We start from the raw sequence: 27,079 nt of genomic DNA, 5'->3' as shown, positions 1-27,079 counted from the left end.
CTTTGTTTACTGGTGATATATTTTCATATTGTTCTAAAATGTCAAGTAGTCCGTTAACTTTATCTTGTAAATGTATCGGTACTTTACTTGTTCGTTGTTTTTTGAAAACTGCGTCAGGTTTTAAAGATAAATGTAGTGGTGAACTATTTTTTCCAACATCGAATTTGGATGTTGCATAAACTGTTGGAAACTTTAATAACAGTTCGGCTAATTTGTCGAATTCTTTTTGTGTTATTTGGGAATGTTCAAAATTAAACATTGTTAGAAATTTTTGTTGTTCTTCCGTATAATGTGATATTTTAAACGTTGGTTTAAAATATGGTGTTTTTGTGAAGTAATCAGTGTTTCTTTTTTCGTTGCTTATTATGTTGTTTATTGATAATTCTTCATCAAGAATTGTGGATTGACATATGTCTAGTAATTGTAATATATTATTGACTCGATATGCTAGTTCATTTGTGGGTGAAGTTGTAGCATTTGTTTCACAGTATCCTAAGAGTCCTAAGGGTAGTGTTATCTGATATGGTGAATTGTTATATACTTGTAATGAAATAATATCTGAGTTTGAATGTTTCATGTATTTTATGGATGAGGTTGTGATTCTAAAAAATTTATGGATTGGTTTAAATTCAAGGTCTGACATAAAGAAAGGTTGTTTGTTTTGGTTCTTATCGTACTAGTGGACTTGTTTGATTGAAAAGTTTTATAAATTGCCTGATAGTGGTTTCAGGTATTCTCGTTCCTGATTATAAATAGGATAAAATTTGGAGAAAAATGGTGGTTGTTTGTTTAATCTTTGAAAGAATGTTAAGGATGTGTTTTTTGTCCTTGTGTATTTATCTTTTATATGAAGTTTGCTATTCAAAATGTTTATTGTGGGAATATACTTAGTTATAAATGGTATGCCAATGATATTATGTTTTATGTCTGTAATGTGAAATGTTTGCTTAGATGGTTAATTTTGTATTTTATTCTGTTCCATTGTTTTAGTGGGAACAAGGAAAAGTTGGATTTTTCCGTAATTTACTAATGTTGATCCTTGTGTTGTTGCTAATTCACTGGCGGTTTTTATAGGTGTTAGGATTGGGTGTTACAATTTGATTTCATTCCAAGTAGGGATGTTAATAATATTTGATTCTGCTCCTGAAACAATTAAAAATTCTATTTCAAGATCGAATGGTTGAAATTCTTTACTTTTTGGGCTTTCTAAGAGAAATGATATTGTCCAATTTTTTTCTCTTGGCTGTTCTTTTTGTATATTTTGGTAAATGTGACTTGTAATTGAGCGTTGCTTTTCGTTATTGACTACTGTATTTATTTCGTTTACATTCTGTTCAATTGATACATCGTTTCTTATGGGTCTAGTATAGTAATCTTGAAGGAGTTGCAATTTATTTTCGTAAATGTGTGAACTAAAAGGTTGTTCGTAAATGATGGGTTCGTTGTCGTTTTCGACTGTGATAATATTAACTGAGATAGTGTTATTTGTGTAACTTTCGCTGTCTTTAGTTCGGTACTTTCTGTGTTGACAATACCAGGGGGATCTGAAGTTGTTCCTTCAGTTGCTTGTACCTGATTAAATTGTCGCTGATGTTTCGGTGTGTTACTTCTATATTTGTGTTGGGAATCAGGGTAACGATTGTTGTTTCAATACGGGGATTGAGAATAATTTCTTCGATTGTTATAGTTGGGATTCCTATTTTGTGAGTTGTTTCTTGACCTATTATAGTAATTATTTTTGTTTCCTTGATAATTAGATCTGTTATAGGAATTGTTTCTTGATCTGTTATTTTGGTAACGTTGGTTTCTGTTATTTGAATAATTCTCTTTCTGTTATTCGACTAGTTTCTATTTCTATTGAATGATGAATTACGTGATCTATCGTTTGAATAGTGTCTATTCCTAGAATTTGAATGGGAACTGGTATCAGAAATTTCTTTTCTGTTTGAATTTGATCGTGAATAGTTGTTTCTATACTGGTTATTTTGGCTATTTGATCGACTATATCTGTTTTGTGAGAAATTTCGTGAATTTCTTTGTTCTGGTGATCTATCTCTATAATTAGAGTTATAGGGTGATTGGTTTCTTGAGATTTTTGAATTAGTTGGGAGTGGTTTACCAGAGCTGTTATTACTAAATATATTTTTGTTTGGTAAATTTTGATCCTTTTTCATGTATTGGTAGAATGACTTGTTTGGTTCTTTGTACTTTTGCGGTTTATTTTGATTATCCTGTTGTTTTTGTCTGCATTCGGCAATGCTGTGTCCGCATCGTCGACAATAATTACACCATTTCTTGAAAGATAGTTTACCTTTGAAATTTGGATTTTTCTCATAAATGTTCAAAATATCAGTGATTTTTTCAGTTAGGTCTACATTTGAATCGTGTATGTTGTTTATTTGTGTGGTATTTGTTTCGATTCCATTAACGTATTGTACTTTAAGATTTACTGTTTCTTCAAGTTTCATTGTGATTTCTGCTCGTTCTAATTTATCAACAAGTTTTCTGAAATCTAAATCTGGTTCTCGAATTGATGAGGGGTGTGATGCTCTCTTTTCTATAGCTATTTTTCTTAATTGGGGTGTTAGAGTCATCATTAAAACTTCTGTCATTTTCGTGTTTTTATAATCATGAGTGTTTAGTGAATATGCTTTTCGAACTAGTGTTTCGATTCTAACTGCCAATTGTTTAATTGTTTCGTTTGGTAGTCTACGAATTTCGTTAAATAAAATTCTTTGATGTTATTTATTTCCTTCAGAATCAAACATTTTTGAAAATTCTTGTGTAAATCTTTTCCAATCTGTTTTTATGTCTATTGGTAAAACTGAAAACCGTTTTTGAGCTGCGCCATCAAGTGTTGTTTGGATTAACGCTGTGCGTCTATGTATCCAATTTTGATGGAGTGGTGTATTATTTAGTTCATGTCCGATATTTAAAATTAAATTTGCTGTGACTGCGTTTAAATAGTCTTCTACAGAATTTTCTGGGTCTGTGCCTGTGAATACCATCAATGGTTTATTTGATGTTATTGATGATCCACCCATGAGGTATGGATTCATAGTCATCGGTAGTGATTCTGTGGCATTTGGAATTTGTGAAAAAGTTGTCAGCTGATTTTTTGTTATTTCATGTTGTTGTAAATAATATGGTAGTGGTATTTCGTTTTGCATTTGTGTTGGTTGATAATAATCAGTATTTGCTGGATTTTGTGAATAAAAATTATTATTTCGAAGTTCGTAGTTTAGTCTAGGTTGTCGCATATGTTGTTCTCGTGTATATTGTTCAAAAATATCTGGTTGATTTACGTGATAAGACTGGAGTCTTTGGTTTTGAGAATTTTGTTGATGGTTTTGGTCATGAAAATTGTCATCATCTGATGAATGATAATAAGGTGTATAGTAAGGTGTTTTTTTTTTGTATTGGTATGGTTTCTTATTAGTTTTATTTTGTTGAAAAAACGGATAGTTTTCACTTGGGTCTGTTGGATTTCGTTGGTTATCATTAAAGTTTACGAAATCGGATGTTTGTTGTTGGAAATTTTGTCGTTGTGAAAATGAACGATTATGCGGGTTTGTACGAGGAGGTTTAGATGTTTGTGATCTATTTACGTAGTTATAATTGTGATCTGCAAAATTACTTCTGGTGAATATTCTTTGTTTTTGTGGTGGTTTCGTCATTGGTCTAAATGTTTGGTAATCCATATGTGAATATTTTGGAGCAACCGAGGGTTTAACCGTAGATTGCAATGTTACTTGAGGTAATATTGAAGTCTTTGGTTTTGGCGTTGTAAGGCTTGGATGTATTGGTGAAATACTTTGCTGTGTAGTTTTTACAATTGTTTCAACTATTTCTTCATTTTTAAATTGTGATGGTGTTTGAATATCTTGTTGTGTAAGATTTCTAGTTCCATTTAAGTTTTCTTACTGTACAAAAGTTGAATTTAAACTATTATTTTGTCTTCTATCAGGTAAAATGAGTTATAATTTAAAGGTGTTGCATCTGTTGTGAGTGGAATTAGTTTTACATAATCTTTGTGAATAGTTATTGTACTGATTGCTTGACTTGAGATGTCTATTGGAATATTCAGAAATAATGTATGAGACCAGTCAGGGTCCCAAACGTAATCTGATTGTTCAGCAATGATAATGTCGTCATTTGTACTCTGGGGTCAAAAATTTTTTCTTGCTTGTGCAATTAAATCTATATTGTGGGTAAAATAGTCTATTATAAACCATGCTAAGATCTTTTGTAAATCGTGTTTAACATTTGGTGAAATTTCGTTATTTGAAAAATTTTCACGGATTGTGTTTAAAAATGCTGAGAATGCAGCAATTTCATTTCTGACATTTGTGTCTTGATGTTTGAACCGGTGATGTGCTTTCGATTTCTGTTCTTTCTAGTATAGATAAATAAATATATATTATTGCAAAAACATCGTTAGTGAAAATTGAATTTGCTCTCTGTGAATTTTGATGTTGTATGTTTTTAATGTATTCTGTGAATACTTTTGAAAATTCTATATCGACATCATCTGTTTGGATAACATATTTGCCATGAAAGTTTCTTGTTGTACTGAGTTCTATGGTGTAAATTCCATATTGTTCTGTTAAGTTACAAATTCTTTTTATGTAATGGTCGACAATTTGTCTTTTGATTTTTATTTCTGGGAATTCTGCTTTACATGGGCTAATTCCTTGCTCAAATATATTTGCGATTAGGTTATGACAAAATTGTGCATGTCCTCTGTCGTCAGTGAGTGAATTGATGATAAATGGGAAAACCGAGTCTTCGTCTGGACTTTCGGCACTTGGGCTTATATTCATTTTTTCGTTTTATGACTGTCAGTGCGTAATGTTCAATGTGTCCGATTGGTTGGTTCCAACTGTATAAACGTACTGGTTTGTTTTTGTATATCTTTTTTATTCTTCTTTTTCCTTTTTTTGATGAATGTGATGTAGCATCTGAATCGGAAAAATATAATTGATCATGAACTGGGTAAATTTTTTTTACTGTCCCTTTTAATTTGTAGAGTGCGTCTAAATCGCTGACTTCTGATTCGGAGACTGCGTTTCTACGCTTTGAAAATTTTTTTCGTGTAAGTTGTCATGCTTGCTTAAAATTTTTCTTTTTATTGTTTGACGTTTTGTGCGAATATATCGGATTGTTTGTTTATGCGGTGTAATCACAAGATCGTATGCTTCGTTATTTATTTCACAATTGTGTAGTACAATTGTTTGTTTATTTCCTAAATTGTTCAGTGACATAAGGTTTAGGATGAGGGGTGCAAGGTTTTTATTACTAATTTTAAAATCTTAGACTGTTAGTCCTTACGATTTTTTGGTTAGCCTAATTTGGGTCTTTTTATGTAGGGTTGGAGAGAAAAATATATATATCGATTCCGAAGAATGATTTTTACTTTCTCGTGGCTATTCTAAGTTAAGGTGTTAACTTACTTAATCTTACTTAGGGGTAGTGATTGTGTTCAAGGGTTGGAGAATAGTAAATCGATCCTTTGGGATTAAGTGAAGGATGAAATAACCGAAGTTCTTCACTGTTTAGCTTAATTTGAATGGTTAATGTAATTGAAAAATTTCTATTAGTCCTGGGTCTTTGAAAGGATTGGGTAGTGAATCGACGTTTGAGGTCGTTAGACACTTTATTATTTGGGTGGGGGAGAACAAAATTGTTCTATTTGATTCAAGGATAGGCCTTGATGATCAGCTTATAATTTTATATGGTATAAAATAGATTTAATTTAATTATTTAATGGAGATCCAAGGAAAGCCTTGATGATCTGGTTTAAGATTGAATAAATTGAGATGAAAGAAGGATAAAAAATTAGATAAGGTTTTGAAGATAATTTAAAATTATTTGATAAAAATTTATAGTGTTTGATGATATTAGTGGTTTAAATGTTTGCTATTATGTTTAGGCGATGAAGCGGGGGATGCCAGGATGATTTATATATACTAACAATTTATGATCATGTCAACTAATTTTTATTTTTTCTTTTATTAAATATATTTTTCAGATATCTTTTTTAATTTTACTGCAGGTTTAGAGGGAACGATTTGAGATGTTTTTATAAATCGTTAGTGTACAATAGTAAATAGGATTTAGCGCCTGTAACAATCATTGAAGATTTTTCTTCAAGGTTTCTATGTTTGCAAATGAAAATCTAAATTCTTTGCTATTAGAATCCTAAATAAAAAAGTTTGGTCTGGCTTTCGCTGTACGACCATGAAACTTAATGGTAAGTTTCTTCGTAGTCGTAGATCGTCTCTTGTCCGAGATCTACTTCCAATGCCTGGTAGTTCTATTATTGCGCGGAATAGCGCTTCTGATCTATTGAGTCGTAGAGACATTTCAATTAGATTATTATCGTGTAACATTTTTGAAAATGTTTTTGTCTAATTCTAATCTATCTGTTAGTTCTAAGCTAATTTGTTTTTTAAGGTCTTGATCGAGACTTATGGTCGCACCAGATGAGTTAGGTTCGAGGTGTAACTCATAGAGTAATTTCGGATAGGGTACACCGTCTGCTCGTCACGCTATCTTATTTTCGGCCGGATAGATTCGTGCAACTTCTTAGTCTAATACCGATCCTAATCTTACTCTTATATCTACCAGTCTCAGGGTGTTTAACTAGTCTCTGCTAGGCTCAATAGATCTAGAGTATACTGGCTTATTGCGATTGCTAAAGTTCTCTGGGAGAGGTAGCTAATTTCTAAGTTAAACTCAAATCTCTCTGGTGCTGAAATTACAAGTAATTTCAGCACTTACAAATAAGGGGTTTGTTAGTTAGATGGATCGTGATTGGTTAAAATTAAATATTTTGTAGAGATAAAATGTCCAATTTATAACCAAAGAATAAATATAGTTCTTATTTGGTTCCACTTGCGATATCGTACAAGAAAGCCGCTGAGTAAAAAAAAATCGAAAATTTTCAGAAATGTCGAATAAACAAGGCCTATCGAAATGAATCAGACTAGTTTATTTAAAGGATCTTGTTAACTATCCCCCCCTAATTTCGATTTTCAGAAGTTTAAATTTGGCTGTCACATTTTCAATAGCTTAAGACAATTTTCAGAAAATATATTTAATTAAAATTTTTTATGTAGGTACTATATAAATAGTAGCTAATACAAATACGAACGCGCGAAATTAAAAACCCAATTAAAAATTAAGCCAATATTTCGCCACTTTTAACAGTTTCTTTTTCATCTTTTTAACAACGGTTATGTAAAAAATCATTTTCTGTAATCTTTAAATCATAATAACTTTAATCAGATTTAATTCACTATTTCTACTAATTCTACCATGTTTATAATTCGCTAGGGTGCAGAATCAAAATAAAGACCATAACGGCCTTCGATATTAATTTTCACTCATTGGATATGCTGTCGTGGTATCGCGGGTGTTTTTTTCATGAACACATTTTTGTAAACCCAATTTCCGTTGTCGTCTTGAGTTTTAGCCTTAACGAGGAAACTCAAATAAACACTGCGGTCACTTAGGGTCACGGAAAAATAGTTGTCGCAACTTCCAAAATGTACCTTAGACGTCACAAAATAACCGGACCGGGAATCTTGTCTGCGTAGAAAGGTCAAGCTACTGGTTGATAACGACCAGATTATAACAGTGGATTTGATATGTGAAATGCAGCTGATATCACAAACACCATGAACGCAGTATTTGATGACAGAATCCGAAAATGGGTAGGACGGATGGGTTTCAATTTCTACCAAGTCGTTTTTCTGGTTTACAAAGTGTACAAACGAATCGTCTTGCCACGAACTCACAATTTGAGGCAAGGAATCGCTTTCAAACTTGACGCTTTCTTTGTTAGTTTGTCTGACAACGTTGTTGATTTTGTCCCAATAAACAAACTCAGCAACATCGCCTGTGCTGATGGAAGTAAAAAATAAAGGAATTTGATGAAATTCAAGGTTCGATTTCATACTTCGGAAGCAGTTTAAGTGTACGTCAAACAGCCGCAAAACTTTGTTGATTTTGATTAGAATAATTGGACTTGAATTTAATTGCACGAGAAAAAATACTTGAAAACAGTAAATCGATGCATCGTTTTCAAAGGTCGCCAATTCATTTTTCGACATCGAGACATCATCTTTGTGCTCTTTGAACTTGCATTCGTAGACTGTAACATTATGGCTTTCATATTCTACGCTATACAAAGAGTCACAATTTTTGGAGTACACGAAAGAATTTTCACTTGAAGACACGGCGTTTGGCAATTTAATTTTGCTGAAAAAATGGTCAGAAAACTTTTCGACCAACGGGGTCATCTGTTTAGACGCGGACAAATCTACGCCGCTAATGCGACGTAACCCAAGCTCTAATTCTTTAATTTCTATCTCTGAAACTTGATTTTCTTTTTCCCTAAACTGCTCTACCATAATTCCATCTGAGCAACATAACAACTCTTGAAGATCGTTTTGGCATTGTAACAACAGTTCGTAATTTTTGGTCGATTCCTCCTCCAATTTTACTATTTTCTCGTGTTCTGATTTGATGCTATCCAAGATTTTTTGTTTTAGAGCATCCATTTCTGATGATATATCTAGCACTAATTTATCATAACTTTTAGTGCGTATTTCCTTGTTTTCATTTAGCTTTTCCCGAGTAACGCGAACTGATACCTCAAAGGAACTCAAATTTGCGATCAAATCGAATATTTTTGGTCTCAAATCAGAAGCTCGATCTTTGATTGACGTTAAGTTATGGTTGGTATGTTTCAAAACACAATTTACACACAAAATTTCCTCGCAATTTGCGCAAAACATTGAACACAAGTTTTTGTGAGTTTTGCAAATCGTCGGGGTCATTGATTTATTGTCCAAAATTTCATGGCTTTTTCTCAAATGAGGCATAATACAACCTCCACAAAAAAATGTGACAGCGTTGAGACCTTCCAATTGATTCATACAAGTCGCGCATTTGAAGAGTCGTTCTTTCTCGAAAACTTCGAAGCATGAATCGCAATTTATTTCTGTAGGTTCAACCGACATCGTAAAACTATGAATGTTCAGTATCCGTTAAGTACTCAGTTTGAGTTAATTTCGATAGATAACTTTGCAAGCAAGCTTTTGAACGAGTAAAGTTTGAATTTGTTAAGTCAATTTTGATTCCATGCACTTTGCATTCGCATTAATTTCACAATTTCAAAAGCTAGATGTTCAAATGGTTTTACTTCAAGTTAAGTCAGTTAATTCTGAAGATTTCAAAACAAATGCAATTACTCGAGCCATAAATCTTTCAATTTCATTTCAACTGGCTAATTTATTTAAGGGGAGAGACTTCATATTTGAATCATGTCAAGTGATTTTTTTCTATAATTTGAGCCAGTTCACGAAAAACTAAATTTCCGAAGTAAAGCTGGTCAAATATTTGGCATTATTTTTTGCTCTTCAATGAAGCTATTTTAATGGCGAAACTTGATAAACACTTAGACCCCTAGACAAAAAAAAATTATCGCGTGATTTTGAGAATTGTAACTAGTTTTGTAAGAATTTTGCGTACAGTAATTTTTGTGCAGTGAATTTTGCGTACAGTAACAACTCAAAACTCTCAAAACTAGACAGTTTGATATTCGATTAAAATTTACCGGTCTAAGAAACAAATATGTGGTCACTAAACCACCGGTTCGGAAAATTTTTAATAAGAGTAGAACTTTTGTTTCAATGACGAAAAAACTAAAACCAACTTGTACAATGTTTTAATTTTAACGAAGAAATTTTCAGTCATGACAGTTTGAATCCTCAGTATACTGTTTGATAGGCGGCTGCGACTCCTCTGCGTGATCTGCGTGGCTGTGAATTTCTTTTTCTGTTTTAATGTCAATTGAAGTTAGAAGTCTCATTAAAAATGCGGTTAAATTATGTCTCGTCAGGTTTCAGCTTCACCGCGACCTCTTTTCATCAGAGTTAGAATCCTGATGAAAAACTTCATTTTAAAAATCGATTTTTTTTGGAAAATTACCCTTAAAGATTCTCTGTAAATTAGGTTTTCCAATCTTATCTTTCAACAAAGAAATTTGGCCGCATTCTTAAGTTCTGATTATTTTTTGACATATATTTTTTGCGGATGACACGGCGTCGTTTTGCTTTAATAAAAAAGTAAGCAGGGTAAAAATTATATAGAAAAGTTGAATGTAGAAAAAATCGTGCAAAAACATTAAAACAACTTTTTACAAAAAAAAATCAGGTAAACATTTCTGAGTGAGCAGAAAAGAAAATAACACGGAGTATTTTTAGGAGAAAACAAAACCGAAAAAATTGGAAACTTCGTTTTTTGCTGTCGTGATGGACAATCTAATGACTTTTTGTCTGTATGTTATTGCTATTTGCAAACAGTTAAGATTGAATCAGAGATTTCAAGCCCTTTACTTTTAATGCTTCATTAGCATCTGGCGGTAAATCATAAACTGTCTTGCAAAGAATTGTTTCAATGCAAAAACTACTAATAAGAGACAATTTTTGAAAAAAAATTGAACACGTCCCTAGTCGATCAAGGGAGGTTATCTTGCAAGATCTTCCAAGATTCTTGCAAAAGAGGGTTATCTTGCAAGATCTTGCAAGATGGAGGTTAGCTTGCAAGATCTTGCAAGAATCTTGCAAGATAACCATCCCGAAATTTCTGTCGAAAAACACAAAACAAATAACAGAAATTAGGTGTAAGATCAAAAAAATTGTTTCTAGAACGAGAATCCAAAACGTTTTCGAATTGATCTCAAAAATTTACTTGCATCACTTCAAATAAATGCTTAACGAATAAAATTAGACAAAAATCATGCGTTAAAAAGTAGTCGCATATTTGTTGTTAATTTATTCAATGAGATTAAAAGTATCAACCAATCAAATCTTTTTAATTTATTTGCAATTATTGCGGCTACTGGTTTGCGAAAATTGAAGGATTATTGGCCAAAAATTTTTTGTGACGAATTGCTTTAATTAGTTCAAACCGGGGATATTTAGTTTTTTCGAATATCGATTTCTAGTTTTGAGAGTGGAATTTACATTTTAGATTTCCAGAGAATAAAAACTTTACTTATTGATCCAGTTTTCTCAAGTCGGGTTCATGTTATCAAAAAAGCGCCCATCATAAATTGTTCGAGAAATTTAAAGAGCTTAAAGGGCTTCTATTGTTTTCTTTGAGTTTTGAAAGTTGAGATTTTTCAACAACGTCAGTGTTATTTTTTAATGTTTACTTGCGTTCATTACTCCTTTGCAATCTTCGCTTGGCTATGTTCTAGGAAAGTGAAGCTTTCATCACAAAAGGCTTCTTCTCAAATTCCTATTTTGAGAGATTAAGGTATAAGCAGTCGATCAAAACTTGAAGATAGCCGCCTATCACAAAAAAAGTTTTAAAAAAAGAAGCTTTCTGGGGGCAACCGCCTAGCGGGCTGTGTGTATGTATGCGTAGCTAAGATTGCTTCCTTCTTCCACGAACGCTACTTGGTTGTCTTCGCGTGTAAAGCTGTTTTTGCCCAAAAAAATTGTATCTTTAAAGATCTTGCAAAAAAAGGTTATCTTTAAAGGAGGTTATCTTGCAAGATCTTGCAAGAATCTTGCAAGATCTTTTAAAGAGATGCATCCTCTTTAAAAGAATCTTGCAAGATTCTTGCAAGATCTTGCAAGATAACCTCCCTTGATCGACTAGGGGTGTGCCTGTTTTTTGAAAATTACAAAAAAGCTGTTTTCGAAAACTTTCTCAAAAATAATTCGCAGAGACTATTAAATCAATGCTTAAGAAGAACCCACTGCGTTTTTAGACGTTGACCAGTTTTCAAAAACGGTGATGTACGAGAACTCGCAATTCAGATTTTCTTCATTTGCTATGGTAAATAGATATTTCAATCGAAAGTTAAAAAACTTTCTATCATTTATTCTCAAATAAACTGCTACTTAACAATTTCAGACAGATAATGAGGAAAAAAATTAATAACCACCGATATTGTAATTAAAACCATTTCTCCAATTTTTTTTTTTTCAATTTAGATACAATACCTTTTTTTGAAGTGTTGAGCCATCGACTCTTGGTGTTTCTTGGGTTTTTGAGGGTCTAGCACTATTCTTGTGGGATGAATATTCGGCGTACTTTTTCTCACTAAAGGTCTGAATTGAATTCAGTTCAATCAACTGATAGTTTTATTCAGAAGCAAAGCAGGGCTGAGTCGGAAAAAAATCAAACGTGGCCAAAAAAGAAGGACCAAAAACTCCATATGATTGTTTTGATCTGCCTTGAACAGGTTTCAATTTTTTAAAAAAAGAACCAATTAGGGCAATTAAAAGTTAATACAGCCTCGAAGTAAAACTTGCAAACACCTGTCGAATAAAAAAATATAAAAAAACTGTCCCCCATAAAAAATTTTGAGAAAAAATTTTGAGAAACAAATAGAAAAAAAAATAAAATAAATATAAACAAAAAGTTTGAAAAGATATTTGGAGGAAAATTGCCTCGGTTGCAACACACTTTAGAATAGCAAAAGAAACCAATGCAAGTTGAGGTCACTTTCACATTCAATTTTCGAAAAAGTAGCAAGCTAATCAAACTATTCATTTTTTTTCAAAATTCAGTCGCAAACAAAAAACAAGCAAGACTATCAAACAAAAAAACATTAAAGTAAAATGAGTTCACGAAACTGTTTTATCAAAGCTTGACAAACACTTCAGCAAGATTAATAATGAGTGTGACTCATTTTTATCTTGCTTTAAAATTCTTCAACAGTATTCAAAGTTTTTTGAGGTATTCTGCCCCTAAAAAGCTTCGCTCTCAGAGGATTAGACACCGGAAATTTAGATTCGAAGTCATAGTAAACAACATTCATTGTCCTTAAAACTAATCAAAGGGACTCCCACAAATCCTCTGCTACAGCCAGTACTTTTTAGAGGTTTTAAATTTCGAAATCATCAACTCCGTTCACAAAAACTTAACACAGGCGAAGCAGAGCTTTGCAAACTTGTGGCACCGCATAAACATAGCATTGCAAGGTACCAAGGAGAAAAAAAAATTGTACAAAGTTTTTAGAAAAATTTGGTCTGAATAGATGAAATATTTGAGGAAAAGCACATCCAAATACACATTTGCCGGTTTTATATAAATCTCTAAAAAATCGAGCGGCAACTAAGCCAAAAAACGGTGGCTAAACTCCTGTTGAGCCAAAAAATGAAATTTTTCTGAAATTTTAAATTTTCGCACCCACCATCCTCCGTAATTACACCCGTGATAAAGCAATATAAGTCGCAATAATTGAGGATAATTAAGCTTTAAACAAAAAAAGAAGTATCAAAAATCAGATTCACTAAATTTACACATTACAGCAAAAAATTGGAAATACGTTCATTCCAAAGGAAAACCTTTTAGAGCACAAAAAATATTATGTGATAACTAAGTCGACAAAACATAAACAGACAAACAGAAATCCGACAAAAGTTGTGAAACGGAAAATTTTTAGTTTTAAAAGAAGTTTGTTCCCGGTCAGATTTTTAGTAAAACATAATTTTGTTAATATAACAAGGCGGTTAAAGAAAACATTCTGTATGATGTAGGCTCACAAATTATTACAAATGACCAATTTAAACTAACTGAATCCAAGCTGGCTTCTAAGCAATATAAAAATTAGTTAAGTAAAAAGACCAGACTAATTTCGTAGTTGTACAAAAACAGAGTGACAAAATCTGCAATTTCTTCTCAATCTTTTTTCTATCCCTTCTTTCTCGGGTTGCTCCGATTTTTTTCAGGAGTCATTTACAAAAGTCTTTGCGAGCATTTTTTACTTTTCTACTTACAAGGTTGCGAGAGCTTTTGAAGGATGTGAAAGTTTTTCTCATTTTTGTTCTCTTGCACTCACTAGACAGAGTATGTTTTTTAATATCAGTTGCTCTAAGTTTTTAGACCACCAAGGTTTCGAACAGTTTTTTTTGTGGCGAAAAAAAAAAACATTTTTTTTTGTGGTTTTGTAGAAGCATGTTTACTTAAAATTGTTACGAAATGTCGGCAAGAACATGAAAAAATTCGCGTCCCAAATTCGTCTTGCATGAAGCTAGTAAAAAATATCCAAAATTGTTTAGTAAAACGCTATGTCATTGTATTTTTTTTGATAACTGGAACCAAGATTTGAATTATATGTTACAAGCAAAAGATCTGTGTCAAATTTTGAAAACGATGTTTCACAGTGAGTAATTTGATTATGAGACAAAATACGATTATCAATAAATGTTACCTTAAAAAAGGCGAGTGCAAAATGAAAATTCTTCTAAAACTGAATATCCAGTTTTACCCAAAGCATTAGTATCAGCAGAAAATTTTTGCCGTACCAGTCGTAGTCATTACATCTAACCCACGAAATGTGTCTGAGAATCTAAGAAATATGAATTGATTAGAAGCCAAGTTATCAAATGTTTTCAACCAAAAAAAAAATCACTCCGTGAGATTTTGAGATCTCTAATACGATTTAAAGATAATTCCTGAACTGTTTTCTTAAAACTTTTTTTAGATTTTTTAGTTATTATTTATTTTGGCGAAAAGAATTTTAAAATAGGAGCACTTGCCCCATTTTGAAAAAAAAATATTGACAAAAATTCTTTGAGATCACACGGTTATACTTAATAAAAAACGCTTGTTTGAAAACAATTTTAATGCACTCTTAAAATTTGCTTTCGTTTTAGTGTTTTTTTTTCGAGAGCATTACCGTGAGATCTCAAATGACCTTTAATTTACTTTCAACGAGAAGCAAGCGTTTGTATTTGTTATAGCCTCTTTTGTCGAATTACAGACTAGTTGAAAACGCATCTAACAAGTTAGTCATCAAATTGGTTCAGGATAGATCTCTAATTTGCATTAAAATTATCAAAATCTCTCGGAGTAAATTTTTTTTGGGTTAAAACTTTTGATAGCGTGGTTCTTGACTCATGGCTTAACAAATGAGTTCTGCGATGTCCTTTATTGCTCCTTAATGGATCCATAAATGGATCCAAATACTGTTTCCGAAGAAAGATTCAGCGAAACCAAATACTGGTTTGTGTTCAGACGCAGCTAAGAAGTTGGGCATCAAGTCACCTCTATCTCGATGAATCTAAGCACTAAAGAGAAATCCGAGTAAGTGAAACAGATCATCCGACAGGCCACCATAGATCTGAGTCATCAACAGAATCATAAATAACAGTGAAAATCATTCGCGTTCCCAATCTTCTCAGTCATTTGAAGCAAGAAACAGTCATATTTTATCAAACTTGTATAGTTATAAAATTTTTGACTTTGAACGAATTTTATATTAATGATGACCTGATACACGTCGATATAAACAATAAACGTACAAAAAAGAATTTTCGTAAGATTCAAACATCTCTCACAAAAATTGCAAACATCTCAAAAAAATTAAACAGAAACAGGCCATTAAGAATAACATAGACAAATTTTTAAAAATAAGCAGACACTTGAATTTTCAAATATTGCAAAATTGAAGTCGGGTATTGGAAAAAAACTTGAAACCAATTTTCAAAAAATACAAAAATGAAACAAACAAACTCATATATATCTACAGGAATTAAGCAGCAAATTTTGCTGCGCTACTATAATTCATTTTTTGCTAATAATGGCTTTGGTGTTGTTCAAAACTCATTTAATCAACAGGAATGTCTAGCGATTTAGAAGTTTTCCAGCATTCGGTCCCTCCATAATGAGAATATCTTGATAATTTTCCACCTGCTTCATTTTTAATTACCCGGCAGCAATAAAAGCGCTTTCATAATGCGCATAAAATATATGAGATCTAGGAGAACAGGAATCCGGACTTCAAGCTGATTAACTTCAAGCCAAAAAGCTCAGTTCGAAAAACTCCAGGCGGAAATGCATGAAAACTTTTCACATATGAAAAGCAATGAAAAGCAATTATAGTTCATTTTTGAAAAACAAAAAAATAACTAGTTAAGCTGCCGTATTTTGTAGCTGTTGTTGTAAGAATTGAGGCTAGTTATCAACATTTTTTTACTGAATCAAATCATATAAGAGCTCAGTTCAAGCTTCTATACTCACTAATTCAAGTTATTATGACTGAGATTTTCTTTCAAACCAACGGCTATCATATTTAATCATAGGCCCAATTTTTTTCAGCTTTGGCCCAATCAAAACACTCCTGACTGAGGGTGTCAAAATCTCTACTCAGATATTGCAAACCAGTGTTTTTCGTAAATCTTTCAAGACTTCGAAATAAAAATAGGACGAAATCTCAATATTGGACAGACTAATTAGTCGGAGAAACTTTCTGGTTAAAATTGTTCGCGTACCAGGCAGATGCTGTCCAGAAATAGAACGTGATTTCTGTGAAATAAACAAGCTCTTAGACTTAGGTACTTTTTTGTCTAATTTTGCAAGTAAAATCCTTCTCGCTCGCTGTACTTGCTCGAAATAAGACTAATACACAAAAATTTCTCGACAATGGACAGATTTTTTTGCATATTTTTGAAATGTTGTTCGAATCGCGACTAAGGAGGATTTAATACGATTCATCAGCAATCCATTCCATCGATTATTTGGGGTACTTGATTTTGCGTTGAAACAAAAAAAAACAACGGAATACAAAGTTCCTCACCATTATCAAACGTTGGATCAATTAGACGAAATCATAGAAATAACTTGAAATGATTAACTTCAATCATGCTAAATGATTGCTAAATTGGCATACAAACGAAAGTTTGACAATTTATTTTTTTCATAACATTTACCCAATTTGAAAATAAAAATCCGAATGACCTGTACCTTTTGGTCCAATCTACAATAAGTGCACAAAGTATTAGATAATTAGAACCTAAATGACGTCATTCGATTTGACCTTAAATGACCGCGTTTTTTAAATGTTTCTTATTTGAAGTGCATTACCTTCGATATTTCAAGCCAGGCGGCTTGATGAAAAGTCGTATAAAAAAGACTTTGAATTTAGTTATAGCCAGGATACAGTTATTACAAAAGGGTTGAGATATCAGACAATAAGCAAAGTAGACGGAGGTAATTAAAAGAAAAAAGGACGATTTACCAAAAGTGCAATTGTGAGCAAATAAAAAAAAGTGAGAGATTAAAATTGTTTGCGGTCAAATTGTGTGAGAAAAATAAAATTGTTTTCAGACAACAGTTAATTTTCGGTGGCCAAAAATTGTACAAGTCAATCATGCACAATTTATTCAATTCAAAACTCTCCTGTAATACTCGGATTTGACATTTTATGTTCATTTAAACTAATTTGTTTGATAGGTATTGAGATTTCCAGTTCTTTTTGTGTTCGTGAAACTTCACCCATAAGAAAAAAGAAAAAATTTTAATGGCCCTTTCCTTTTCATAGCTTTTTCGTCTAAAATGCCAGATCTGTACAAAAAACATTTCGTCTAATTTCGTTTTTGTAGCATCCGTCTAATTTGCTTATTGTCTAATTTTCTTGGCACCATTAAAAATCACTCGCACTGAACTTTCATATTGGTTTATTAGGCGTTAATCCTTTGTTCTGATCTTGGATAATGGGTAGGAGCTTTGCACTCAGGTGAAATTTACTTTTTTTTTCTGTTTTCCACGCAAAATCAGATGCCACAAATAATCATCCGAAAGGGCCGAGTGATAGATTTTATTAAAACCCTTCTAGTCTGCTTTTTAACTACATAAAAAAAAACAATTTTCAAAACCTCTTACTAATCTGCATGTATCAAATACAGGTACATTCATTTTGAAAAAATGTCCTTTTTTTGGCAATGACAAAAATGGTCGGAACATATTCTGCTACATATAGAGCGAATGACCCTTCATATTTTTCAAAGTGTTACTTTTCAGACAACCTTGCAAGAATTTATTTTAATTTCTACTCCTTATACTCGTTTATAATCTGAGAACTAATTGTATGACTTTCTACACCCTAAAAGTCCTATTAGTCCAATAAGAGTCTCAATGATTAATAGTTTTGTCGCCTGCCTGTAAAAACGAACACTTTTTTACACTTCAATTTGTTGAAATACGAGTAGACCAATAAACACTATATAATTATTATTTGATAGATCACAATTACCTGAAAACGAAATGAGTTACTACAACCCGTAAATTCAACTTCATCAGAGAAGCAAAAAGATTCAGTTATTCAAGGGCTTTTTATAAGACAAATAGTGAGTTGTACAAAACAGCTAATTAATTACTTGGCATTATTACACTCAATTTGATCGACATCTAAAATCAATATGTTTATATCAGCATAAAAATATTCACCTGAACTCAGAAACTGCTAGCAGCAACATACCACCAATTAAGTCAGCTAATAAATGGTTCGCAATAATAAACACACTTTATTTGATTAAGGTATTAATGAAAGGGTTAAAACTTTAAGAAAAGGACACGAAAGCTACTATGACAAACTACTAGCAACAAAATGAGGAGAATAAAAGAAACGAAAACTATCAAAATGTCAAAAAGTTACGATGCAAGACTTGAGTTTCTCAACTGCTAAAGAAAGTCTTTTTTTTCAGAAACCATGTCCAACTACCAGCAACAGACTTTTTACATCTTTCCTTGGGATCCCTTCTTCCCTATGAGCGATTTGTGAATGTGAGGAATGACACCTCCGCCCGCGATGGTCGCCTTAATGAGCGAATCCAGTTGTTCGTCTCCGCGAATGGCCAGCTGCAGATGTCTGGGTGTAATACGTTTCACTCGCAGATCTTTGCTAGCGTTTCCTGCCAGTTCCAAAACCTCCGCTGTCAGATATTCCAGGATAGCAGCGCTGAACACAAACTCAAAATAACTCAATTCGTTCGATAATGCTCATTAATTCAATTGTACTCAGTATGTTAAAGTCATCCCCTATTTGAAATTTTCAAAAACAAATTATCTGGACAACATCCAACAATCGTTATATTAGCCAAAAACAAATCCACATAAAAACAAGGATAGTCAATTGCTGTAAAGTAGCATGAAGTTCTGATCACATTTATAAAAAAAAAAAACTTTCTTTTTTATAAATTTATATAAATTTCTTTTTTTTATGAATTGGTAGTTTTTGTGCGTGAGGCTGTTATTCTTCGAGGTGCGATAACAGAACTACACGTGCACTTACAAAGTTCGTAAATTGAAATAATCGTTATTTGTCTTAAAAAATGACGAAAACAGATTTTTTTAAAAAAATTTTTGAACAAATTTAATAGAAAACCTTGATGGTCGGAACATAAATGGTCGGAACATATTCTGCTACATATAGAGCGAATGACCCTTCATATTTTTCAAAGTGTTACTTTTCAGACAACCTTGCAAGAATTTATTTTAATTTCTACTCCTTATACTCGTTTATAATCTGAGAACTAATTGTATGACTTTCTACACCCTAAAAGTCCTATTAGTCCAATAAGAGTCTCAATGATTAATAGTTTTGTCGCCTGCCTGTAAAAACGAACACTTTTTTACACTTCAATTTGTTGAAATACGAGTAGACCAATAAACACTATATAATTATTATTTGATAGATCACAATTACCTGAAAACGAAATGAGTTACTACAACCCGTAAATTCAACTTCATCAGAGAAGCAAAAAGGTTCAGTTATTCAAGGGCTTTTTATAAGACAAATAGTGAGTTGTACAAAACAGCTAATTAATTACTTGGCATTATTACACTCAATTTGATCGACATTATAAATTTATAATAAATTTATATAAATTTCTTTTTTTTATGAATTGGTAGTTTTTGTGCGTGAGGCTGTTATTCTTCGAGGTGCGATAACAGAACTACACGTGCACTTACAAAGTTCGTAAATTGAAATAATCGTTATTTGTCTTAAAAAATGACGAAAACAGATTTTTTTTTAAAAAAATTTTGAACAAATTTAATAGAAAACCTTGATGGCTGCCAAGAAGGCACAAAAAGAACCTTCCAAAACTAGTTTTCATTATAGTAAAATTAATTTTTTTTAGCATAAATACCTATAAAAAGTGTAAGCATTCATAAAAAGAACGTTACTCGATTGCTTGAAATTCAACTTAAATTATAAACTAGTTTTTCTCGACACTGGGCAACTTTTTGAAAATAAAAAAAACGCTGGAGCCACGACCGAAGGTGTTTTAATTTGATATACCACTCAACCCATTCTGATTGTTTGTGGTACTTGATTTTGCGTTGTTTTGCTGTGACCGGCACGGGAGATAAAACCATTCGTCGAAACCTATCAATCAATAGGGTAATTGAGCATAAATGATGGATTCGGAAGGCCTTTTATGTTCATAAACTCAATAATTCAATCATAAATTTCGACAATAACCATATGTGACTAATTCGCCTCGCGTTTCAAGAGTCTAAGCAAAGCTGGTTTTTACAGATTCTTTGAGTTTTCACGGCTGCTGTAGCAGTTAAAGCTTTCGTAGCACGATTCATTTTCTTCAGATTTTCAATCAAAAAATTGAAAAATGTCTTGCAGGGCAAGTTTCAGTCTTTCATTCTTCATTATTATCTTTATTTTTCATTCTTCCACGATCTTGCTGCTTTATGTTTTTTCAAACTTAGTATTTTTTTCTCCAATATTTTCTTTTATGTTTTCAGATTTATATATTTTTCCTTTTCATTGAAGATCTCAAGTTTCGTACTTCATTTGATCAAACGGGCAGTGCTCTGTTACCCAATTGGGTTTGTTAACTGTCCCCTCATTGTTTCTGGTGCTTCGTGTTTACATTCTCGTTTTATGCATATTTACCATAAACAATGAGAAATAAATTCTTTCTTTCTTTCTTTCTTTATCCTTGATACATTTATTACAAGTACAAGTGATTATTAAAACTATACTGATTACGTATTTTAATAAGTTAAATATGTGGTACATCTCTTGGTTAGTGATGACATGAACAACTTTAGTTTAATCGGTCTGACACACTATATTCGTGTAATTTTTCAGGTCCTTTTCAGAGAAGGTTTTTGAAGTCATTACTGAATAAAATACATATTTTGCTCTCATTTTGGTTTGAATTGAAAACATCTGCAAAATCAAATATTCGACGTTCACTTAGATTTAAGTCATGAGGTTCTGTGTCGTATTCTTTTTGAAGTCTATGTAAATGAATTGCAACAATTTAAGTTTCACGTGAGCGCTAATTTCATTCATCTCGTCCATGAACTTCAACATCTGAAGTGTTGTAGATCTTCAGCACAGAAGTCAAATAAATAACATGAATTTGAGAAAATCAGCGCCAAAAACTTAAAAAACAAACTGATTAGAGCGTTTGAGAGCGAGGTGGGAAGGCTGTTTGGATTGTAGTTCATGACAGACTGTTTGTTTTTACAATTTAATAGAATGATTTGTTTCAAAGTACCGATAGTCTAGGGACTAGGATTAAATATTTGTTTACTCGAAGTTCTTGTTTCACTTGGCGCATTTGATGATTAATTTGCTTCCTACTTTGATATAGCTACTATAATAGTTGCATGATAGAAAGTGTACTATAATAGTTGCATGATAGATTCTTCTTCATTGGAATTCGCTGGATTTTTGACGTCTGATGTTAAGTTCATGTTGAGAAACTGGGATCTCTTTGCAGTCGTGATTACGTTTATTCTTCCGCCTTTGTCCTTAGTTCAAGAATATCCTATTACTGCGAGTCCTTCGATCTGGCATTGGACGGGGTGTTCGGAGAAACCAGTTTTGAACCAATTTTGGCTTTTGTTTGAGTATGTGGGATAAATTTTTTAGTAATCCAAGTTTTAATCAACAATCTTAGAGGTCTTCTGCAACTGAACTCAATTGACCAAGTTTCTCATTTTTCTTGATTATTTTTTCAGTTTTCTTTTATGTTTTCAGTTTGCTTGGGGTATTTTTAACTACTTGACTGCTTTTACCGTTGGAAAAGCAATTAAGGCATATCAGCAGAGCATTTTCATCAGGTTAAATGATCCCTTTGAGTACAACTGTTCTGACACCAGTGCAAAGAATCAATTTCAAGGTTCATAGAGCAGTTGCGGGTCTTTTTTCATTTTGCTTTTTCTCAATATTTTCATCCCTTTCATCCTACGGCTTATCTTATTATCTACAGCCTTTTAAACGATCCAAGAAGTAGCCGCCTGAAATCTTAATTTTTAGAGCATTCTAAGACTTCTAAAAAATGTTATCGCGACCCGTGTAAGAGTTCATCGACTCTTAAATAGCAACGGAACAAAACTTATGAAGAGGAAACAAAGCCAAAAATATTTAGGCAGACACAAGTTGAGTCGGAAAAAAAATTATGCAGAGGCGAAGCAGAGCTTTTCACCACTTGCGATAAAACACAAAAAAAAACAGAAGAAAAAAGTGTTGAAAACTAGGTGAACTGAAATTTTCGTATGCCTCGGTAAAAAATGTAATGGGTCAGCTAAAGCAGGAGGTATCTGTTTGACATTTTTTGCATTTTCCGACTTCTTATACTGAAACGGGATGAAATGGGTAAAGTCAAATATTGGACTTTGCTCAAATCCTTAGTTATTTCTCTATTGAAATAATTGAGAAGTGTACATTTTAGAGAAATTGGAATCTTCTCAGAGACATTCCACAAAAAATGAGGAGTCAAAAAACGAGGATAAATTCTTTAAAAAAACTAAGAGCCGCCCCTTCTGAAGAATAAATTTTTGCAACTGACTCGTTCGACTGAAACCTTCTCGGATTTGCGAGGGTAGTTTACAAGAAAAGTCAAAAGTTTCATAAAAAGCTGTTAAAAATTTGACTTCCGAACCCCATATTCACACCACTTGAGACACACCACATAAAACTAGTATTGCAAGCTGCAAGCTATCACACAGGAAAGGAAAGGCCAAAAATAAAATTAAAAAGAAAAAAAAACAACCAACTAGAAAACTTTGAATCATTGCCTGAAATTGATTAATTTAACCGATATTAATTTTCACTCATTGGATATGCTGTCGTGGTATCGCGGGTGTTTTTTTCAAGAACACATTTTTGTAAATCTAATTTCCGTTGTCGTTTTGGCCGTAACGAGGAAACTCAAATAAACACTGCGGTCACTTAATTTCACGGAAAAATTGTTGTAGCAACTTCCAAAATGTACCTTAGACGTCACAAAATAACCAGACCGGAAATCAATTCTGCGGATAAAAGTCAAGCTACTGGTTGATAACGACCAGATTATAATAGTAGAGTGGATCTGTGAAATGCAGCTGATATTACAAACACCATGAACGCTGGCTTTGATGACAGAATCCGAAAGTGGGTAGGACGGATGGGTTTCAATTTCTACCACGTCGTTTTTTTGGTTTACAAAGTGTACAAACGAATCGTCTTGCCAAGAACTCACAATTTGAGGCAAGGAATCGCATTCAAGCTTGACGCTATCTTTGTTAGTTTGTCTGACAACGTTGTTGATTTTGTCCCAATAAACAAACTCAGCAACATCGCCTGTGCTTATGAATGCAAAAAATAAAGGAATTTGATGAAATTCAAGGTTCGATTTCATACTTCTGAAGCAGTTTAAGTGTACGTCAAACAGCCGCAAAACTTTGTTAATTTTGATTAGAATAATTGGACTTGAATTTAGTTGCACGAGAAAAAATACTTGAAAACAGTAAATCGATGCATCGTTTTCAAAGGTCGCCAATTCATTTTTCGACATCGAGACATCATCTTTGTGCTCTTTGAACTTGCATTTGTAGACTGTAACATTATGACTTTCATATTCTACGCTATACAAAGAGCGACAATTTTTGGAGTACACGAAAGAATTTTCACTTACAGACACGACATTTGGCAATTTAATTTTGCTGAAAAAATGGTCAGAAAATTTTTCGACCAACGGGGTCATCTGTTTAGACACGGACAAATCTATACCGTTAAAACGACGTAACCCAAGCCAATTCTTTAATTTCTATCTCTGAAACTTGATTTTCTTTATCCCTAAACTGCTCTACCATAATTCTATCTGAGCAACATAACAACTCTTGAAGATCGTTTTGGCATTGTAACAACAGTTCGTAATTTTTGGTCAATTCCTCCTCCAATTTTACTATTTTCTCGTGTTCTGATTTGATGCTATCCAAGATTTTTTGTTTTAGAGCATCCATTGATGATGATATATCTAGCACCAATTTATCATAACTTTTAGTGCGTATTTCCTTGTTTTCATTTAGCTTTTCCCGAGTAACGCGAACTGATACCTCAAAGGAACTCAAATTTGCGATCAAATCGAATATTTTTGGTCTCAAATAGAAGCTCGATCTTTGATTGACGTTATGTTATGGTTAGCATGTTTCAAAACACAGCTTACACACAAAATTTCCTCGCAATTTGCGCAAAACATTGAACACAAGTTTTTGTGAGTTTTGCAAATCGTCGGGGTCATTGATTTATTGTCCAAAATTTCATGACTTTTTCTCAAATCAGGCATAATACAACCTCCACAAAAAATGTGACAGCGTTGAGACCTTCCAATTGATTCATACAAGTCGCGCATTTGAAGAGTCGTTCTTTCTCGAAAACTTCGAAGCATGAATTTCTGTAGGTTCAACCGACATCGTAAAACTATGAATGTTCAGTATCCGTTAATTACTCAGTTTGAGTTAATTTCGATAGATAACTTTGCAAGCAAGCTTTTGAACGATTAAAGTTTGAATTTGTTAAGTCAATTCTGATTCCATGCACTTTGCATTCGCATTAATTTCACAACAAATGCAATTACTCGAGCCATAAATCTTTCAAGTTCATTTCAACTGGCTAATTTATTTAAGGGGAGAGATTTCATATTTGAATCATGTCAAGTGATTTTTTTCTATAACTTGAGCCAGTTCACAAAAAAATAAATTTTCGAAGTGAAGTTGGTCAAATATTTGGCATTATTTTTTGCTCTTCAATGAGGCTATCTTAATGGCGAAACTTGATAAATACTTAGACGCCTAGACAAAAAAATTATCGCGTGATTTTGAGAATTGTAACTAGTTTTCTAAGAATTTTGCGTACAGTAATTTTTGTGCAGTGAATTTTGCGTACAGTAACAACTCTAACCTCTCAAAACTAGACAGTTTGAAATTCGATTAAAATTTACCGGTCTAAGAAACAAATATGTGGTCACTAAACCACCGGTTCGGAAAATTTTTAATAAGAGTAGAATTTTTGTTTAAATGACGAAAAAACTGAAACAAACTTGTACAATGTTTTAATTTTAACGAAAACGTTTTCAGTCGTGACAGTTTGAATCCTCAGTATACTGTTTGATAGGCGGCTGCGACTCCTCTGCGGGATTTGCGTGGCTGAGAATTTCTTTTTCTGTTTTAATGTCAATTGAAGTTAGAAGTCTCATTAAAAATGCGGTTAAATTATGTCTCGTCAGGTTTCAGCTTCACCGCCACCTCTTTTCATCAGAGTTAGAATCCTAACAAACTTTTTCTCAACTCCATTTTAAAAATCAATTTTTTTTGAAAAATTATCCATAAAGATTCTCTGTAAATTAGGTTTTCCAATCTTATCTTTCAACAAAGAAATTTGGCCGCATTCTTAAGTTCTGATTATTTTTGTACATATATTTTTTGCGAATGACACAGCGTCGTTTTGCTTTAATAAAAAGTAAGCAGGGTAAAAATTATATAGAAAAGTTGAATGTAGAAAAAATTGTGCAAAAACATTAAAACAACTTTTTACAAAAAAAAATCTGGTAAACATTTCTGAGCAGAAAAGAAAATAACAAGGAATATTTTTAGGAGAAAACAAAAACGAAAAAATTGGAAACTTCGTTTTTTGCTGTCGTGATGGACAATCTAATGACTTTTTTTCTGTATGTTATTGCTATTTGCAAACAGTTAAGATTGAATCAGAGATTTCAAGCCCTTTACTTTTAATGCTTCATTAGCATCTGGCGGTAAATCATAAACTGCCTTGCAAAGAATTGTTTCAACGCAAAAACTACTAATAAGAGACAATTTTTGAAAAAAAATTGAACACGTGAGCCTGTTTTTTGAAAACTACAAAAAGCTGTTTTCGAAAACTTTCTCAAAAATAATTCGCAGATACTATTAAATCAATGATTAAGAAGAGCTCACTGCGTTTTTAGACGTTGACCAGTTTTCAAAAACGGCGATGTACGAGAACTCGCAATTCAGATTTTCTTCATTTGCTATGGTAAATGGATTTTTCAATCGAAAGTTAAAAAACTTTCTATCATTTATTCTCAAATAAACTGCTACTTAACAATTTCAGACAGATAATGAGGAAAAAAATTAATAACCACCGATATTGTAATTAAAACCATTTCTCCAATTTTTTTTCCAATTTAGATACAATACCTTTTACTGAAGTGTTGAGCCATCGACTTTTGGTGTTTCTTGGGTTTTTGAGGGTCTAGCACTATTCTTGTGGGATTAATATTCGGCGTACTTTTTCTCACTAAAGGTCTGAATTGAATTCAGTTCAATCAACTGCTAGTTTTATTCAGAAGCAAAGCAGGGCTGAGTCGGAAAAAAATCAAAAGTGGCCAAAAAAGAAGGACCAAAAACTCCATGTGATTGTTTTGATCTACCTTGAACAGGTTTCAATTTCTTAAAAAAAGAGCCAATTAGGGCAATTAAAAGTTAATACAGCCTCGAAGTAAAACTTGCAAACACCTGTCGAATAAAAAAATATAAAAAAAACTGTCCCCCATAAAAAATTTTGAGAAACAAATAGAAAAAAAAATAAGATAAATATAAACAAAAAGTTTGAAAAGATATTTGGGGGAAAATTGCCTCGGTTGCAACACCCTTTAGAATAGCAAAAGAAACCAATGCAAGTTGAGGTCACTTTCACATTCAATTTTCGAAAAAGTAGCAAGCTAATCAAACTATTCATTTTTTTTTTCAAAATTCAGTCGCAAACAAAAAACAAGCAAGACTATCAAACAAAAAAAACATTAAAGTAAAATGAGTTCACGAAACTGTTTTATCAAAGCTTGACAAACACTTCAGCAAGATTAATAATGAGTGTGACTCATTTTTATCTTGCTTTAAAATTTCTTCAACAGTATTCAAAGTTTTTTGAAGTAATCTGCCCCTAAAAAGCTTCGCTCTCAGAGGATTAGACACCGAAATTTAGATTCGAAGTCATAGT

The 27,079-nt window shown here is 32.6% G+C and overlaps 4 protein-coding genes across 7 annotated transcripts in view; 1 reads left to right on the top strand and 3 right to left on the bottom strand.

Moving 5' to 3' along the window:
* The window catches only part of LOC134845011 (glycoprotein-N-acetylgalactosamine 3-beta-galactosyltransferase 1-like), a 56,508-nt gene extending 38,313 nt beyond the window's left edge, over positions 1-18,195 (bottom strand). The window contains exon 1 of the mRNA XM_063861843.1: positions 18,189-18,195. Coding sequence (XP_063717913.1) covers positions 18,189-18,195 — 7 coding nt within the window. The remainder of the gene's footprint in view (positions 1-18,188) is intronic.
* LOC134845124 (AP-2 complex subunit alpha-2-like) overlaps positions 1-27,079 on the top strand; it is a 606,200-nt gene that overhangs the window by 455,880 nt on the left and 123,241 nt on the right. The gene's annotated exons all lie outside the window — the stretch shown is intronic.
* Positions 1-27,079, bottom strand: part of LOC134845123 (FACT complex subunit SPT16-like) — a 590,873-nt gene that overhangs the window by 461,514 nt on the left and 102,280 nt on the right. The gene's annotated exons all lie outside the window — the stretch shown is intronic.
* Positions 18,547-25,301, bottom strand: LOC134845010 (histone H2A.V-like). The gene is made up of 2 exons (XM_063861842.1): positions 25,210-25,301; positions 18,547-18,769 (listed from the first exon to the last, which is right to left on the bottom strand). The coding sequence occupies exons 1-2, from the start codon at positions 25,299-25,301 to the stop codon at positions 18,547-18,549; spliced, it is 315 nt and encodes a 104-aa protein (XP_063717912.1).

Source organism: Symsagittifera roscoffensis, chromosome 4, assembly GCF_963678635.1.
Source record: "Symsagittifera roscoffensis chromosome 4, txSymRosc1.1, whole genome shotgun sequence".
Lineage (NCBI taxonomy): Eukaryota > Metazoa > Xenacoelomorpha > Acoela > Convolutidae > Symsagittifera > Symsagittifera roscoffensis.
The sequence above is the reverse complement of the archived record's forward strand: the minus strand, read 5'-3'. Positions and strand labels throughout refer to the sequence as shown.